The sequence below is a fragment of the Pectinophora gossypiella genome, chromosome 28, assembly GCF_024362695.1.
Source record: "Pectinophora gossypiella chromosome 28, ilPecGoss1.1, whole genome shotgun sequence".
NCBI classification, from domain to species: Eukaryota; Metazoa; Arthropoda; class Insecta; order Lepidoptera; family Gelechiidae; genus Pectinophora; species Pectinophora gossypiella.
Genome location: NC_065431.1, coordinates 773,552 through 793,860, shown reverse-complemented (window position 1 = coordinate 793,860; position 20,309 = coordinate 773,552). Strand labels below are relative to the sequence as shown.

Genomic DNA, 20,309 nt, shown 5'->3' with positions numbered 1-20,309 from the left:
ATGAAATCGATATTTAATATCGATTTCGAAAAAGTGTAGTATATGGGTGGCTCATCATCTTTCTGTTCGTTTCGTTCGTTCGTTCGACAAAAACGGTATAGTTGCCAGCCAGGGCCGGGAGTGCCGCACTAAAATAAAAAAAAGAACATCTTCAATCGTCGTACAAAACAAAAAATAAATTGATTTTTCGCCGAATGTGTGAATATGAATTTGGAAAGAATATTTCAAAATAAGATATTTCATTGAAAACTCAATAATTGTAAGTATAACATTACAAAACCATTCTTATGCTACCTATTCTTGTTAGTGCAAACATTATTTAATCCTAATTTTTATGTGGCTTCAAAAAACGAAAAAAAAATGTCTTTCAATCTTCTATGTTTTTGTCTAAAAGGTGAACACGATGATTCGCATACTTATAAAGGTTCATTTTATTCTCTTTATTATTGCGGCTTCAAAATAGGAAGCTTATCAATTTTATGTATGTAATTACCCGCCTTCTTAAAAGGAGGTTATCAGTTTGACCCGACTGATTCGTACCTATATGTTAATGATTTTGAACAATTGGGCCTAAAATAAGGGAAGCTAAATATGATGCTCATTGGATTTAAAGACTGGAGTTGTCAAGCGAACGCGTTCCCTTCTGCATGTACATGAACAATTTGTTCGTGTCTTGTTATTGTGTGACGGTTTTGTTTTGGTATGCGCTTATAGACGTTGATTGTTCCTTACGAGTGTGCGGCAGTGAGTAGATGTGTGCTGTGGGTGAAAAAATGCGAAGGACGTAATATACGATCCCGACGACCCGATTACTCTAGCCGTAGAGGCGGCCAATCAGCTCGCGACATCAAGCACTTCAAGACCCCGATACCGAACCCGCCGGCGTTGTAATTCATTCAAATATTTTTCCTCTCAGACGACGCCCTGAGCCGAGGTTCGCGCCCAACTGGGCACCCTCAGGCCTGTTTTCTTAAACGTTGTACCGGGTGAGAGCCTTCAGCGCTTCCCATTTGTCCGGCCACGTAGTTAATGCCATCTGCAGCAAATCTACAATAAGTCACGTCAAAATAAAACTGAAAAAATGTAGTGTAAAGCTAGCCCAGAGTAGTCTATTTCAAAGCCGTACTAGGACTGCTGTCCGCCTCTGAATAGTACTGACAGTTACTGCTGCCCTCTATCAGGGCCTGTCCTACACTCAATGGCACAACACTATTCACAGCTTCTTCGGCTTAATGTGCCTTCCAAACGATCGTCACGGATCATCTTACTTCTGGACAATCAGGTGATCAGCCTGCAATGTCCTAACCAAACTAGGGATCACAAAGTGCTTTGGCCCTACCTGGATTCGAACTCGGACCTCCGGATCGCGAGTAGAACGCTCAAACACTGGACCACGGAGACCGTTGCTCATAGCTGAATGTCATATTGTATTTGTAATGTGGGAAATAAATTTCCTATTTTCAGTAGAAACAATGTCGGAACTACCAGCTACGTCGCAGGCTTCTGAGCAGGAGGAGGACTCTCAAGAAATGATGAACGTGTTTGACTGCGTCTGGGTGAAAGTTGAGGAGCTGGATGTAAATGAGAAGGACAGTGTTCCTTTCCTGCCTACTGCTGATGAGTGAGTGGATATTTTTCTACGAAATCTCTTATACATCTCTAATCGGTATCTCAGGCCGGATAATTATTTATTTATTTTGGTGCATCGACAGCAGTACATACACAAACACACAAAATAAAATACACATTGGAAAAGTTCCGGTATACAATACAAATATAAATAAATAAAAATAAAAATTGTCTTTAATCACCGACATTGTTACATGGTTTTACTTAATTATCTACATGTTTATTTATTTGTCGGGCTGTCCTAGGACATAGGCCTCCTCCCTATTGCGCCACACCTGTGTGTCGCCTGTTGACCTTCTCCAACCTTGTGGTAGATCGTCTTCGCACCTTTTGTTTGGTCTCCTTTTTCGCCTTTTACCATCTGTGGGGTACCATTCTGTGATGTCTTTAGTCCACTTTTTTATTCTAGACCTCATCATGTGTCCTGTCCAATTATTGTATTGTATTTGTATTCTTCTCTATTCTTCTTCTTCTTCTAGAGAAGAATAAGCAATAAGGCCGCCTATTGTGCTTATGTTTTATTCGTATGTTTATGTCCTATAAATATGTTGTTGTGCAATAAAGTATTATTGATTTATTGAATACAAATACAACCAACCTATAGTATACCTGCCAATTATAGACACACACAACTCTGGCTTTGTATATATTTTTTTTATTGAATGTTTATTATGATTTATTGTGTAAAAAAGTACATAATTAGATAAATATCTTGATCTCATGTTTAAATTATTAGAGTCCATATGAATTAAATTAAATGGAGTAAAGTTGTTACTTTGGTAACGCTGAGACCGATCCAATTCCGATTATCTAGATAAGGATTTTTAAATGTAGGGACTTGGTCACAATAGATTTTTTTTATTTATAAAAAGGTACACCAACAGCTTGTGCCTGTACTGAATTCGAACTTACGACCTCTCTAATTATGATATTTGTTTTACAGAAACCCAATGGAGAAACCGTTGTCGAAATATAAGAAACGCAAGGTACATAAATGTGACCAATGCGACTACACAACTGCACACAAGCCGCTGCTAAAGATACATATCTATAGCCACAGTGACACCGATTTTTCCTGTCAACATTGCAATTACAAGAGCAAGTGGCCTATGTCTATTAAGCGACACATTTCAATAGTACACGAAGGCAGGACCCTTAGAAAACCTAAGCCCGGAAATTTCTCATGCGATTTATGCAGTTATACTACAAATTATAAGTGGAATTTGAGCTCTCATAAAAGGAAACATAAGTTGGAAAAACAGTACAAGTGCCGTCACTGCCATTACGAATCTGCGTATAGGCATAATTATTTAAAACACTGCAAGACACACGATGATAAGGCAGCGTTTGAATCCGAAGTGTTTAGTTGTGATAAATGCCCTTTCCAGACGAAATATAAAGGGCATATTCAAAGACATTTGGCCAAAATCCACAACGAAGTCTTAGAGGGAGCTAGATACACATGCCAACTATGTGGTTTTAAAACAGACGACAACTGGAGGCTGAAAATGCATCAAGAACGAAGTCAAACCCGAAAAGTGATAAAGTGCGCCTTATGTGAATTCAAATCCTTTTACAAGTGTGAATCTAAAAGGCACGATATGTTACATTTTCAAAATATCGCGTGCGATGAATCGGTCAATGTGTATCAACAAAGTTCATCGGCGAATGTGGCGGGGAAATCTGTTGAGAATTCTGTTGGAGCGGTCGAAGAATCTGCAAATGAAAATTCCGTTGGAAACGTCGAGAAATCTGCTGATACGGGTAATGTGAGTGACGCTTATTTTAGATGTCAACATTGTATATTTGAAACCTTGTATGAAGGGATCATGGAACGACATTTGGCGCGGATGCATAAAGAAATAGTTACACATGAGTACTCGTGTCCTAAATGCATATTTTCGACCAAAGAAAAGTTCCGTTTAACGGCGCATCTACAGAACAGTAAAAGCGATCAACTCCTGCATTGCAATTTATGTAATTTTGAGACGTTTTTCAAATGTGAAAACAGAAAACATAAACAGTCACACTTCAACGAGGTTTACGGCAACGGACGGAGCATTGACTGCAGTGGTCTCAACGAACAAGTCGATACAATGATAAAAGAGAGTCAGAATCCCGAAAACTCAACACACTTAACAGAAGTTGGCGAGAAATCCGTTGAATCAGTCGGCTCTGTTGATAATTTCAATACGGATGTCATGGATGCGTCTAAAAGGTTTCCAGAATACCAGGTCGATCCTGAATGTGTAGAATGGAACACAATTCAAGTGCTCGAAACTCCAGGGAAGGAGAAACCGTTTCAGTGTAACTTTTGCCTGTACTCTTCAAAATTCAAAGCGTCAGTGCAGAGGCACTTTCAGAGGCTCCACGCGGGGAACCAAAACAGACCTTATAAATGCTGCAATTGCGACTTCAAGACTAAAACTAAAGAGCAAATAGCGTTACATAACAAAAGAAGCCAATCACTAGTGCAGATAAATTGCAAAGCGTGTGATTTCAATACCTACTTCAAGTGCGCTTTTAATTACCATCAAAAACAGCACCACACCTTCAAATGCACTATCTGCAGTTACTCATGCAAACAGAAGTACGATTTGACGAAACATTTTGCCAATTACCACATGGGGAACGGCTTAAAGTGCCAGTTTTGTGACTTCACAGCGGTTAGAAAGGAGAGCATTTTAAACCACGAAGCGATGCACACAGGCGTGAAGCCTTTTAAGTGTAAGTTATGCAGTTATTCGTCAGTGAGGAAAACGTTGTTGATGAATCATTACAGACGGCAACATCGTGATAAAATTAAGAGTATAAATGGAGAAGTAAATGAAACTCACAGTGAATCGGTCAACACATCTGTAGAGGACGAAAATTCTGCAGGAAGTGATGTAGAACTTGTGCAATATGATGATGCTTGAGTTTTGTACTTGAATCATAGATTTACTACCGTAGATTGAACATCATCATCATCATCATCAGCCGTACGACGCCCACTGCTGGGCATAGGCCTCCCCCAAGGATCTCCACGACGATCGGTCCCGTGCTGCCCGCATCCAACGGCTTCCCGCGACCTTCACCAGATCGTCGGTCCACCTTGTAGCGGGCCTACCCACTGAGCGTCGTCCGACACGTGGTCGCCATTCCAGAACCCTTCCGCCCCAGCGGCCATCGGTTCTCCTCGCTATGTGTCCTGCCCACTGCCACTTCAGCTTTGCAATTCTCCGAGCTAGATTAAAGATTAGAGCGTAGATTGAACATCAGCGCTCAAAAAGTGGGGCGCAGTTACTGTTAATATAGCGACGTTGACAGTACTTTACCTCAGTAAGCGATTAGGCGCCGAACTGGCAACACGGGGAAGGGACACGGAGTCAATGGTGCTAATTTCTGTAAACACCATCTAATTTTATTTTAAGTTATATCTGTCACTTTCTTATCCGCCGAAAACGAAAGGGACGGGTAATCGACAAGCATAAAATTTATGGAACACACGTCAATTTTAAGCACAAATCTAAAACAACCCTATAAAAATTTTGCATTGGCTAATAACCCGACAGAATTAAGTTGACAACACACGTCGAATGGTTTGCATACCAGCGATATACCTTTTTGATTCGCCAAGGTTATTCATTCATTTACTCAATCTTCGTAAAATTAAGAGCTGTCAATCATTCGTCTCTTTCCTTTTCGGTGGGTAAGAAAATGACAGGTATAACTTAAAGTAAAATTAGGAGGTGTTTGCAGGAATCGGGGCCAATGTCTATCCCCGTAGATGAGAAGTGTTTCGGTCGGTTTAGCCTTCTTTTATTATTTGATTAAATTGTGTTGCCATAATAATTACTTGCATGTTATATAGTAGTAGGTTTTGATCTACTTGAGTAGAATATAAATAAATGATATATTTGCCTATCACTTTTTTAATTTGAAACCATTGATGAATGTGGTGGAAGCAAGAGAAGTGTGTCACGATCGAAGCAAATGGAATTCTATAGTCTCTGCTTACCCCGATGGGAAATAGGCGTGAGTATATGTATGAGGAGCTCGGTGGCGCAGCGGTAAACGCGCTCGGTCTGCGATTGTTGAAGATAAGCAACTTTCGGGTCGGCTTTGTTGTTCGGCTAATACTGCCGAACCGCCTATGCCGGCCCGACTGTGTGTAGCTAAGGTAAAAATAAGATTTTTGTATGGAAGGGGGTTATAAGGTAAATGAAATAAATAAAACCACAATCTAAGGACAAGTACCTTTTATTTATAATCATTGTGCATATTTCGGTAAATATAAAAAAATATGGCAAAATAAAACAACACAGCGTGCGTTTAAAAAAAAAACAGCGCTGCAACCGTCAGCCCTCGACATTCATATCGAAAAATTATACATTTTGAAAATGGGCCTGTTTTTATAATAACAACTTTATACATAATTATATTATATTACTTTTTTATGACAAAAATAATTGTCTCAATTTTTTTTGTCGATATTCCTAAACGAAAGCTGTTAGACTAGAATGTGTTTTGAGCCGTAGTATGATGCCCGCATATGGCGCGCGACGCGATAAACTAACCACTAGAATTGGTTTATTTAAACTAGCGCATTTATCGCTTCGTGAACGATATGCGGGCTCCATGTTACGGCTGCTGGAGCACCGTGCACAGCTATCGATAGAAAAAAAAAACTTAAAATTACAAAAAGCTGTCAATTCGAAAACCATACACGGCGACATCCCAAGCAAAATTCAGCTCAAGGCAACATTACACAGAAACCTGTTATGCACCTTTTAAAAATATATATTACATATTAAATAACTGATGTAATATTCCTGTAAAAATAAAGTCAAAGACTCACTGTAGTAACTACCATTATTTTCTTAATTCCCAAAAATATATGACCAGAAACAAATCTTATGTTATCCCGTAAAGGTGCATAAACCGTTTTACTGCGAACACCTCCGCCTAAAATTCGCGCCAATTTCAAATTCACATGACGCCGCCATAGAAATTCAAAATGGCGGACGCATAACCTCAAATTCTCTCATAATTAATATCATAATACTTAATAACTATTTTTTAATCAATTATTTAATATTATTACATACAGTTTCTATAATATTATGCTGTGGGACTAGAATCATGGCATCTACTGGATATAACGCAACATATATAAATATTTATCATACATTTCTTGTTTAAACCATGGTTTAAGACCAGCGGACCTAGCACTGTAAGCGCGCGATTCTCGCCTCGACATACGTCACCCGTCACTCTCTCACAGTACTGCACAGAAAGAGACAGACGATCTCTGTCGCGGCGAGAAAGAGTCGCGTGCTTACGGTGCTAAGCCTGCAGGTAAGCTCAAAACTGACAGCTAGCATTTCAAGGTTAGCCCAGCTGACGTCATCCCACCCTGCGTTGCCATTTCGTAAAAAAAATAAATTACCCACGTCCAATGTTTTTATATTGTACTTTTAGTAAAAGATTTAAGTACAGTTTTAATGATTTTTATAAATGTGACAAATAATAGTAATTAAATACATTAGTCAGTAATTCACTTAACTTTCAATAATAAAATTTACGTCCTTGGAATGTTGGAGATACCAATTGAATGGTAACACATACGTCATCAATGGGCTAGCAATGGCGGCTTGTCATAGGATTCAGCATACCTGGTCTTCTTATACCATGGTTTGAACGTGCCTTCGTAATATTAGAGTACTTTTGTTTTGTTTCGCCGTCCGAGAGACCTCCGCCAGGTCTTGATTTGCCTTGGCTTACCTGGAAGTCTCTAGATAGACGGACTCAGTTGGGCCGAAGTAAGGATAATTTGTTGAGGTGGGGTTTCTCGGATGGCTCGGACTTAAAGTGCAAGTGCGGCACTGTTCCCCAAACGATGGAACATCTTACATCGTGTCCTGCGTGCCCGAACACCTGCACGCAGGAGGATCTGATGAGCGCTGCAGATAGCGCCATACTTGTTGCCAAGTTTTGGGCCGATACTGTTTAGTTTGCCATCGACACGATAAGAAGAAGAGATTAGAGTACTTAATACAAAATCTTACTTTAAACTGAAACAAAACTTTAACCACCTTATTAAATATCGAAGACAAAAATTAAAATAATAATAACAATAGTCCATAAATCCGGATTATTTGACGCGGGATTATATTTTTAACTTGTACGGCTGACATGCGCAATGTCATGAAATTTTGTCACGGTCATTTTATAGCGATATAATTATGTCGTTTTGTCGATTGGTGCTAATATTTGAACAAAAATAAGTCGAATGTTCTGTCAAAATACGAACAAAACCACGTGGCACGCATGTTAGGGGAAAAAACAGACTTATCGATTTCGTCAAAATTTATTGAATCGATCGATAATTTTATTACTTTGCGCATATTAGCCTTGCTGGTATTAGTACTAATTTCAGTACAGCCATGAGCAATATAATGTACCCACTTTAGGACTCTGTCACACTAACATATTTGACATTTAGTGAGACTTACAGTTCAATTTGTCAAAAAAGTTAATGTGACATGGTACCAAAGTGTATACATATTAATGCTCGTGACCGTAAACACCATCTAATTTTATTTTAAGTTATACTTAACTGTCATTTTCATATCCACCGAAAAGGAAAGGGACGGATAATCGACAGGCACAAAATTTCAATCGCCAATTTTAAACAAAAATCTTAAACAGCCCCCTCAAAATTTGACATTAGTCATAACATATGTATAGTACGACTCCTCGCCAGCCATGTCAAACATTGTCCAATAACCCGATGGAATTAAGTTGACAGCACGCGTCAAACGCGTTGCATACCAGCGAGACGCCTATTTGATTCGCCCGGGTGATTCATTCATTCACTCATTCATTTTAAAATTGACAGTTGTCAATCTTCTATCGTGTGGGTTGTGAGGTGGAGTACCAACCTCGTCAACTCTGGTGTCAGGAAATGGCTCATGTGACGATTATTTATATCATCCTTTTCGGCGGATAAGAAAATGACGGGTATAACTTAAAATAAAATTAGGAGGTGTCTGCAGGAATCGGGGCCATGTCAAAGTTTATCGACGCTGTGTTCTAACAATACATTCTCTCATAATATACAAGACAGCAAAATAAATGCAAAATTATTATGTTACGTTGCGGATATTAAACAAAATATCTTAACAGTCCTAAAACTAGCTTTGTCCCTTTCTTGCACTCATTTTTAGAATTAACAACCATATTCTGACATGTTCACAAGACTCTACCTTCACTCGACTCAGCCTCAGCTGAGCATTTTGGTATTTTAACTTGACATTCACGTCCTCGACTTGAGGACTTTACTCACTGGAGTCGAGCAAGTCATACTGCCAACATAATAATACGAAAATGACGTCAGCCTCGGCCTTCCCTATGGATGAATAGGGAGATCGGGCCTTAAACCACCACGCGGGCCCAGTGCGCATTGATGGTTATTAACGACTGCTAACGCAGCCGGGACTAACGGCTTAACGTGCCTTCCGAAGCACGGAGTAGCTCGAGTTTTTTTTTGTGGTCACCCATCCTATGACCGGCCTTTGCGAAAGTTGCTTAACTTCAACAATCGCAGACCGAGCGCGTTTACCGCTGCGCCACCGAGCTCCTCAAGTAGTACTTTAACATTATAAAGGCAATATTGCAAATATTGAGTTTCTTTTACTATTCGTCTTAAAAATTAAAACTAAGTACCTATTTCATCAATGGACATAATTATTTTTAAACAGCACTTCGCAATTTATTCGACAGTTTTCATTACAATTATTAGTAACCATATCTAGCCCGACTACCCCGCAAGGCAAGTGGCGTGAAGATAAAAAAGCATAAATACTTTTAAATTAATTTGACACGACTAAAACTAGCCCTATCTCTCTCTTGCATGTGTTGTATGTAAAGGACGACACTAGTTTCAAGAGCTGTCAAAAATTAGGTTAAGTTCGTGTGCGACAGAGAAGGCAACAATATCTCACGGAAAGAATCATAATGAGCAGTTTTCGCCGTAAAAACACCTCCACCAACCCGCAGTGGAGCAGCGTGGTGGAGTATGCTCCATACCCCCTCCGGTTGATTGAGGGGAGGCCTGTGCCCAGCAGTGGGACGTATATAGGCTATTTATGTTATGTTATGTAATGGCTCTGTCTACCTCAATAGGGGTACGGGGGTGAATTTATGTATGATGAAGTCATCTGATTAGAATGTCGACTAATATTTTAAAGAAAATTAAGATGTATAATAAAATGTATGTATGTTTATAGAAATTTGTGAATATTAAAATATATTTATTTAATCTAGCAAGCTTTTTTAACGCTTCACGCTAATAACAATTTCTATATACACACCTAGAGGCGATCCGTGTCATATTTATAATAATTCAATGAAAAAAAATATATATTTCTTTTTTTTGTGAATTTTTGGAATATCCGCATGCTGTCTTTTTTAAAATTTTGTGACTTAATTATTATTATTTTTTTATTAAGAACAAGCACTTAATCGACATTTGAATAGCCCGCCATTTTTTTTCCATGAAATGATATGATTGTTTTTTTTTGTTCTTTTCAACTCGTTTGGCTGTCGTCAAACGTGCTTTCTGTAGCACGGAAGCGTCAACATTTATAGATTAAGTATAATAAAAAATGCACCTAATATTAAAAAAGCGAATAAAAGAAAGTGAGCATAAGTCTTGGATAGTTTAGTTTCAAAAAAAAAATTTTTTTTTTCAACATTCAACACACCCTGTATATGTACAGAACCGTATCAAAAACAGCTTAGTACTATGCGATAATAGTAAATTACAACAAAAAAATATCAGCTTCTTTATTGGAGGAGTATGCTCCATACCCCCTCCGGTTGATAGAGGGGAGGTGTGGCACCTGTACTTTTAAATAACGCACATTTACAAACACGCAGCGGACGGCCAATCCGAGCGCCCGCCCGCCTTTATGATTAAATATATTTTTGGTTGGCACTACCTACTACCTTTTCCGGTGACGCCATATTTCTTTCTCTCTTGTTAATTTGTGTTTGTGATCACCGGGTCGTTTTCAGTTGTTGTTATATTAATCTTGTCAAATCTAGTGGAAAACCTCATTAAAGTAAACAGTGATTTCAAAATCGTATTTAGTTTAATTTCCATCTAACACATTCAACCTAAATTTGGCTGCCCAACGTTCGGCACGAACAAACGAGTTCGAATGAAAAGTTGAACTTTGTGAAGTGTTGAACAGTGAAACACGTGCTTGGGATTCTGGTGATCTGAACTGATCACGCATCCGCCGCGTTGTACTTTGTGTGTGAGTGTGTTAGACGTTCCTGGTTTCGCCTGACCGCCGCGGCTGAAGAGCTGGCTGGCGGGCGGAACGTCGGTTGTCATTGTCATTTGTTCGCCTGACGGGAATTCCCCGAGGCCGAGCATTTGTAACGCTTGCCTGCGAACGCTAAGGGTCGAGGCTGAGCGTGCGCCGAGCGCCGCGCGCCCCGTGGTTTACATTAGCCGGCATACAAGGGAAGTGACCTTACTTTTACTATTGATTTGACATCTTACCTAAGACTGAACTCTGGAAAAGTTCTGCAGTGATATCTGTATAATTTGGACTATAGAATCATTTTGAGAACATTTGAACCCATCGGTGAACATTATAAAGTTCTATACCTACCAGTGATAAAGTTAAATATTTTGTGGTAATATTAGGACTATTTTCAATAATCAATATAATATTGATGAAAATTATAACGCTCCGTTGTTATCAGTGATAAAAATAATACTTTTGTGATAATATTGGGACATCTAAATAACCTTATTATTAATGAACATTATAACGCTCCGTTGTTATCAGTGATAAAGATTGTTATCAGTTGTAAAGATAATACTTTAGTGATAATATTGGGACAATTTAAATACTTTTTTATTAATGAACATTATAAAGCTCTGTTGTTATCAGTGATAAAGATAATACTTTTGTGATAATATTGGGACAATTTAAATACTTTTTATTAATGAACATTATAAAGCTCTGTTGTTATCAGTGATAAAGATAATACTTTTGTGATAATATCAGAACAAAACATTTACAATTAAATATTGGTGAACATTTTAAAATAAACAACCTCAATTATCAGTGATAAAGTTGCAAACTTTTGTGATAACAAAATAATATTGAACTCTTAATTAGTGAATATTTTAAATAACTTTCTACATGTTCTATTTTCCAAATAGAATCTTATCAGTGAAAACAGAGGTTTGTGATAAGAAGAGACATTTTAATTGATGGGTGATTCCCATATTTTGTGAACTTTATTTGAGTGATTCTCATTATTATAAACTTTATATTTTTTACATCCGGAATCTTATCAGTGATAAAGACTAGTATAGTATTTTGTGATAAGACGGGATTGTTTATAAACTTTTGTTGTTGTGTACTTCATAAAATAAACAAGAAAAATGGTGTTGACACGGTCTAGGGCCAATAGTTTGGGGCGTATTGATACTGTGACACAGCAGCCAGAGGATGCGCATAGGGGCGTGTCCACGCCTTTAGAGAACATTTCGCCTGCTCCACAGGATTCGCCGCCTATACCTGGTTTTCCAGGGTTTCCTGTACCACAACCGATGTTTGCAATGACAGATGAACAGTTTAATCGAATGATGTCGATGATGAAACCATCTTCTACAAGTAATTTTGCAGGATGTACCGCCAGATTTGATGGAAAACGGGATTCTGATGTGGGTGCATTCATCGATGCTATATGCATTTACAAAGACTGTGTACTGATGGACGACGACATAGCATTAAGAGGATTACCAATGCTTTTAAAAGATTTAGCAGCGACATGGTGGAAAGGTGTGAAATCTTCAGTTGCTACCTGGACTGAGGCTCTGTACTTACTGACACAAACTTATGGAGTTCGCCTTCCCCCACATAAGATATATAAAGAAATCTTTGCTCGCGTCCAAGGAGAAGAACCAACGGATATTTTTATAACGAAAGCTAGAGCCTTGATAGCACAGCTGCCTCCGAATACACTGCCAGAGAACCCAGTGCAGATTGATATGGTCTACGGTATCCTTAGTCGTCGTATACGGGAAAGAGTGCCAAGGTCATCGTTCTCTTCGTTCGCTGAGCTCTTAGAGAAGGTTCGCGCTGTCGAGGATTTATTTGATGAGGGACGGGTGCGCTCCCATACACGTGCGCCGACCGCGTCTTCTTCAGCTCCTGGTGCAGCTACCTCATCTACCTTCGGATCTCCATCTCTATCTACTTCTACGAGTCATGCCAAGGGACAGCCCCGGTGTAAATATTGTAAGAAAGTTGGACACGAACGGTCTGCTTGCCCGAAACTGGCTAAGAGGTCTTCTAGAGAGCACAGCGAGAGCATCGTCGAGGTGAAGTCACCATCCCCCGCCTTGGTATGCTTTGGGTGCGGTGCGCCTGGCGTCATCAGAGCTAACTGTACTACGTGTAAGGCGACGGCTCAGCATCCAGAGCCGACGACGTGGACAACATCGTTCCAAACTGTGGATTTAAAGTCTTTGGACTCACAACCACGGCCAATGGTAGAAATTAAAGTGCATGGTGCAGTTGGTAAAGTTCTTGTCGATACTGGTGCGAAAATATCTGTCGCGAGTGAATCGTTAAAAAAGGTTCTTTGTGAAAACGGACACACATTTAGTAGTAAGAACTTAGAAATTAAGTTAGCTAATGGAACTATAATTGACCAGTTAGTAGAGATTGCTACAGCTGATGTTCAATTAAATGGTGTAGTGGTGCCCACCGAATTTGTGGTGTTGCCTGGTGCCACGGATACCCTATTAGGGACCAATTTTCTATATAGAACTGGTATGATACTTGACCTCCAGCATGGTAGGTATACTTTGGATAGGCTCAAGGGCGTTTCTTTCCCTTTCAGCTTTGAAGTTAACCACGTGGAGGCTGTGTCATCTTTAAGTCTGCGTGAGGATGAAGGTACGATGTTGACGACGTCGGAAAGGAAGATGATTTCTAAGGTACTCGATGAGTACGCAGATGTCTTCGCTCCAGGGGGAGCGCCTACTGAGTATGCAGTACACCGTATCGATACGGGTGACAGCGCTCCAGTCGCCGTGCCGCCGTACAGGCTATCACCAGCTAAAAAGGAAATCGTTCGTGCTGAACTTGACAAAATGCTGGAAGAAGGAGTTATTGAGGAGGCTGAGTCAGAGTGGGCCTCGCCGGTTGTCTTGGTTCCCAAGAAGAACGGAGAAATCCGTTTCTGCGTGGATTATCGCCGGTTGAACGCCGTGACTCGGACCGATAAATATCCTCTTCCGCTCATTGACGAGTTGTTGTCTTCGTCAGTGGTAGCGCCTGCTTCAGGTGCTTGCGTGATGTCCACGCTAGATCTTCGTGCAGGTTATTGGCAGGTGGCTGTCGCTGCAGAGGATCGACATAAAACGGCTTTTACGACTCCCTTTGGAACGTTTCAGTTTCGTCGGATGCCGTTTGGCTTAAAAAACTCGCCAGCGACTTTTCAACGCCTTATTGATAGGTTTAGAACCGGTATGCAGGTGTGCGTGTTCGCCTATTTGGACGATTTACTTGTCATCTCATCTGACCTACAGTCACACTTGGAGGATCTTCGACGTGTCCTTGATCGACTTCGCCTGTTCGGCTTGCGAGCGAACAGAGAGAAGTGCGTCTTTGCGAGAGAGAGGGTAACTTACCTCGGGCATGTCGTTTCGGCAAAGGGCATTGAGCCTGACCCCGACAAGGTATCCGCCGTGTTGTGTAGGGATCCGCCAAGAAATCTCAAGGAGTTGAGGACATTTTTGCAGAGTTGCTCTTGGTTTCGGAAATTCATTCCAGAGTTTTCTAAGATAGCTCAACCGTTGACGATGTTGACTCGAAAGAATCAGTGTTGGGTATGGGAAGATCCGCAAGTTCGAGCTTTTGAGGAACTCAGAGGTCGGTTGGCCTCCGCGCCAATTCTTCAACAACCTGATTTTAGTCGTCCATTTATCCTTCGAACGGATGCTAGCTCTCATGCACTCGGAGCAGTGCTTATGCAAGGAGACAGCCCCACTACAGAACGACCCATAGAATATGCCAGTCGGCTACTCACAAGTGCTGAACGCAACTACAGCACGACAGAGCGTGAAGCGTTAGCCGTGATCTGGGCTTTAGAGCGCTTCCGGGGTTATGTAGAGGGTTCGAATGTAATTATTGGTACTGACCACCAGCCATTAAAATGGCTTCTGTCGATAAAGACACCGAGTGGACGTCTTGCTCGATGGGCTATGAAAATTCAGTCATATAACTTAAAACTAGAATACACACCTGGGCGTGTTAATGTCGTTGCAGACACACTTAGTCGACCAGTCGGAGAGTTTTCGGAAGAGCGGGAGACCTGTTCCATTTGTCCTGTTTCAGTAGACTTACCTCACCGCGGGCCTGTTGAAATCCGTGCTGCTCAGTTGGAGGATCCGGAGATCGCGAGGATCTTAAAAGACTTCGAGGAAGAGGATCAGGGTTTTACACGCTGGACTGATAGAGGCTATTATGTTTCCCAGGGGGTGTTATATCGGGTGGATCCCGATGGTGACTCAGAGGAGCCGCAGTTAGTGGTTCCGCAGTCGATGCGAGAGGAGCTTATGAAGCAACTCCACGATGCGCCTACAGCTGGTCATCTGGGTGTAGATAGGACTCTTAAAAAGATCAAGGAGCGTTATTTCTTTCCCCAGATGCGGCAGTATGTGATGCAGTATTTGAAGTCTTGTGACCTTTGCCAGGCTTTCAAGCCGAGCAACCAGAAGCCAGCTGGTTTGCTGCAAACACCTGTGTTACACCAACGGTTTGAGGTATTGGCTATGGACCTTTTTGGTCCACTTCCGGAGGGAAGTCGAGGAGAGAGGTGGATCTTTCTGGTGGAGGATGTATCAACGCGCTGGGTAGAGCTGTATGCGTTACAGGAGGCGACTGCAGAGGCTTGTGCACGCGTCCTTATTGAAGAGTTTTTCCTAAGATACGGACTTCCGCGTCGTATTATCTCGGATAACGGGACTCAATTTGTGTCCGCCGTGATGCAGAAATGCATGTTCGCTTTAGGGATCGCACAAAACTTGACGCCATTTTACCATCCCCAGGCCAACCCTGCTGAGCGTAAAAACAGAGACCTGAAGGCTATGCTGGCGATTATCGTGAATTCTGACCACCGAGATTGGCCTCAACATTTAAGTGCTGTTAGGTTTGCACTTAACACCACATATAATCAATGCACCGGTCATACGGCCGCTTATTTAACTTTCGCGAGGGAACTGCGTTCCCCCTACGATGTTATTAACGATATCCGCTCCATTGTGGAGAAGGAAAATTTCGTCCCGCAAATCACTCCATATTTGCGAAGATTTGTAGAGACTTTGAAAGAGGTACGTTTTAGGCAAGAGCATCAACAAGACCTCCGCAAGGAAACCGCCGACCAGAGTCGTCGAGAGGGTATTCGTTTCCAGGTGGGTGATCGTGTCCTTGTCACTAATCACGCTCTAAGCGATGCTGCAAAAGGAGTCACGAAGAAGTTCAGCCCACGTCGTATCGGACCTTTTCGGGTGCGTAGAGTGGTTTCGGCTACTACCTACGAGTTGGAGGATGCTGAGGGTTCTCTTCGAGGCAAATATCATACCAGTCTTCTCACTCCTTACTCGGGTGACACCACGCCGGTGGTGTCACGTAAGAAGGGTAGACCCAAGTCGCGACCGGGACGGTCTGGAGACTTGAAGGGGGAGGATGTGGCACCTGTACTTTTAAATAACGCACATTTACAAACACGCAGCGGACGGCCAATCCGAGCGCCCGCCCGCCTTTATGATTAAATATATTTTTGGTTGGCACTACCTACTACCTTTTCCGGTGACGCCATATTTCTTTCTCTCTTGTTAATTTGTGTTTGTGATCACCGGGTCGTTTTCAGTTGTTGTTATATTAATCTTGTCAAATCTAGTGGAAAACCTCATTAAAGTAAACAGTGATTTCAAAATCGTATTTAGTTTAATTTCCGTCTAACACATTCAACCTAAAGAGGCCTGTGCCCAGCAGTGGGACGTATATAGGGTGTTTATATCATGTATACTATAAAAAATCGACAAGTTTATGAAAATTATTAACGCGGAGGAAGTAAGAGAAGTGTGTCAGGATCGAAGCAAGTAGAATTCCATAGAACCCTGGTGTCAAAGTTATTATTGAGCCGCCAAAGGCCCCCCGTCATGACTCGTGTAACGACTATTTACTTACATCAGTAAGTAGTAAGCAAGCCTGTGATGTCCTAACCAAATTAGGGATCACAAAGTGATTTTTGTGATGTGTCCCCACCGGGATTCGAATCCGGGACATAAGGATCGTGAGCCTTGCACTGGACTAGTTGTTCTGTTTAACAGTATGAATGTTGATAGATCCCAGTCCACCCCGTAAGTGACATAGCGTGATGTAACTTACTATTATCGCATCGACTACTGACAATTTCAAATTCATTATTACGATTTTAGCTACCTCATTGCTTTAATTAATTAAAATAACTTTTTTTTTTCAATTTGGATTGAATGAGATTGGGTGACATGTTATTTCATAAGTGGCTAAAAGTTGTTTTCTGGCCACCCCAATACGAATAGTAGGCGTGAAGTTATGTATGTATCTTAAGACAATTTTATTTAGAGTATTATAAGAATAAATTTAGTGTATTTTTTTTGGTAAAATTAACTAATTTAAATCGGAAATGCAATCCCGATCTCGCGAGATCTCGTATAATTTTTCGAGATCAATCCCGAAGCATAGTATGACGAGATTCCATTCGAGATTGACGGGATCGGGCGAATCTTATTGAGTTATACTTTTTGTTTCGATTATGCTGATTTCCAAAGAAAACTTAATTATTTAGTTAGTAATATTGAAGAATAAGGGTTTTTGTTTTCTTTCAAAAAATATTTTGTTTTAATTAACCTCACTATCACAAGCAAGCAGTTTTCATCGTTTTGAACCATCCTAACTTTCGTTGCTTTGTTTGTAGCTTTGTCTTGTTGGATTTTTTTTGTATATGTGTATTTGTTCTGTTTGCGAATAAAAATTTTTTTATTCATGTTTGGATCATAAATGATTATCACGTGCTCAGCGGCGAAGGAAAACATCGAGAGGGAACCCACATTCCCGAGAAATGCATTTTTCGTATGTGACCTAACGTGTGTTGGGGTGGTTTTCCCTTCGCGGGTTGGAAGGTCAGACAGGCAGTCGCTTCTGTAAAAAACCGGACCTGTCAAATCTTCAGGTTAGGTAAGCGGATGTTTTAATGCCAATATGGTGCCTTGTGGCTGGCATGTGCACCCCTAAAGAGACTGCGGGCGTGAAGGTTTATACTTAGTTTTCTTCTTCTATCGTGTGGGTAACCCAATCCCACTCATCAACGAGGCTATAAGCTTTTAAGGCAAGACCTACCTACAGAGATCGAAATATTATAATTCTTCAATAAATTATGCAAAGTATCATTATCACTTCAGATATTACGACTACTGGAATCACTCTTCGTTCGCCACTTGGCCGGACAGATGGGGAGCGCTGTTTTATGCCGGCGAGAACCACCGAACGAATTCCCATACGGTTTTTACCATGGTATAAGAAAACCAGTTATGGTCAAAGTGACAGCTAACAATTCAAGGTTAGCCCAGCTGACGTCATCCGAACCCGCGTTGCCATTTCGTAAAAAATAAATTACCCACGTCCAATGTTTTTAATTCACTTTTCAAGGCAATTTTGAAATTTTAGTAAACGATTTACATACAGTTTTAATGATTTTTATATATGCCAAGTAATAGTTGAATACATTAGTCAGTAATTCACTTAATTTCCAATAATAAAATTTGCGTCCTTGGAATGTTGGAGATACCAATTGAATGGTAACACATACGTCATCAATGGGCTAGCAATGGCGGCTTGTCATAGGATTGAGCATACCTAGTTTTCTTATACCTTGGTTTTTACTAAGAAGACTGTACATTTGATCTAAAGTTGGCTGCAAGTTGAATTGCGGCTCTGCCCACCCCTTTAGTGACAACGGGCGTGACTTTTTTATATGTATGTTGAATATTATTACATTTCAATACGCGCCAAGCACCAAAAACCTTAAAAGGTGAATTTATTACTTGTTCTGTCCAGCCTGCAAGTGTTTAAGCGTGAAGAATAATATCTAATAGGCGTATATACCTTTGGAAAACATTGATATAACCGTACGCGCTATTAACACCCTTATTACATACAAAATAAGGTTCATAGCTACTCGAGGTATCAATCACATCTTTTTTTTAAATTTGCTATACAGAACCAAAAAAAATTGTCAAACTTAATATAATTAAAATTTACATTAAAATTAAATGAGTTATTAAAAATTAAATAAATAATTAGTATTTTACATGAGAAATAAATTCTTTTTTTTCCCAGTTCGTTATAGCAAATTTTATTTTTATTATAATCTACATAAGATATGTTATAGATAGCACCGAAAAGAAAAAAATATCTTCAATCATACAGCTAGGGTATTATTGACTACCCTGGAAGAGCAAATAGCGTGAAGAAAATGGAAAATGTAGCACAGTGATAGATATTACTTAAAAATATTTTTTATTATGAAGCAGCGCGGTGGAGTATGCTCCATACCCCCTCCGGTTGATTGAGGGGAGGCCTGTGCCCAGCAGTGGGACGTCTTAAGACTGTTTCTGATAGAAAATGGACTTGTAAGAGTTGATATATCATTCTTTTTAACGTGATTTACTGTAGATTTGCCGCAAATGACATTAACTACTTGACCGGACAAATGGTGAGCGCTGAGAGCTCTCACCCGGCATAAAATTTAAGACAACAGGCCTGAGGGTGCCCAGTTGGGCGAGAACCTCGGCTTAGGGCGTCGTCTGAGAGGGTTACATTTGAAAGAATTAATCGACTAGTGGGCCGATAGCGATAAGCGCTCAATGAGGGAAATCGTCGACCACGCCGGCGCGGTCGGTATCGGGGTTCTGAAGTGTTTGGTGTCGCGAGCTGATTGGCCGCCTCTATGGCTAGAGTAATCGGGTTTCAGGATCGTATATTACGTCCTTTGGACGCAGATACTTTTCAGTACCGCCCCTGAGCGGGATGTATTCGGAAGCCTAGTGGGTCGATAGCGGTAACCGCCGAGGGGAATGGTGAACTACTAGGGAAAGAGACGTGACTATAAATATATGTTTCTCTCCATTAACTAGCGTGCTCCTTCTCTGCCCACTCCGTAAGGAAAGCATGTCTTATGTAGATTATAACGTTAACAATTTTCGAGTAGAAACGACTCGACTATATAGTATTATGCATGTTTACTTTAACATCAGAACTTTGCCGAACCGTCGTAGAATACCGCTTCTTCCTGGAACAAAAAAAAAGAATACTGTTTTTTATCGCCAGGGCTAACGAGTCCTTAATATGTCCCTGACATACATACATATTTTGAAATAATTGGCACCAACAAGTCCTCAGAGTAACTGGCCCCAATATTCCTTATTACTAATTAGCACCAACATTCTTTAGAGTAACTGGCACCAACAAGTCCTCGAGAGTAACTGGCCCCAATATTCCTTATTACTAATTAGCACCAACATTCTTTAGAGTAACTGGCACCAACAAGTCCTC

At 40.6% G+C, this 20,309-nt stretch overlaps 2 protein-coding genes across 6 annotated transcripts in view; one reads left to right on the top strand and one right to left on the bottom strand.

The window, feature by feature from the left end:
- LOC126379120 (tau-tubulin kinase homolog Asator) overlaps positions 1 to 20,309 on the bottom strand; it is a 161,828-nt gene that overhangs the window by 69,475 nt on the left and 72,044 nt on the right. For 3 of the 5 annotated variants that reach the window (XM_050027734.1, XM_050027735.1, XM_050027736.1), the window contains one exon: positions 17,829 to 20,046. The gene's annotated coding sequence lies outside the window, so the exon portion shown is untranslated. Of the gene's footprint in view, positions 1 to 5,855; positions 7,287 to 17,828; positions 20,047 to 20,309 lie in introns of those variants that run through there. The other 2 variants (XR_007568259.1, XR_007568260.1) reach the window with 2 other exon arrangements.
- LOC126379152 (zinc finger protein 845-like) lies at positions 84 to 5,535 on the top strand. Its single transcript, XM_050027797.1, has 3 exons — positions 84 to 259; positions 1,465 to 1,621; positions 2,573 to 5,535. The coding sequence occupies exons 2-3, from the start codon at positions 1,473 to 1,475 to the stop codon at positions 4,545 to 4,547; spliced, it is 2,124 nt and encodes a 707-aa protein (XP_049883754.1). The 5' UTR covers positions 84 to 259; positions 1,465 to 1,472; the 3' UTR covers positions 4,548 to 5,535.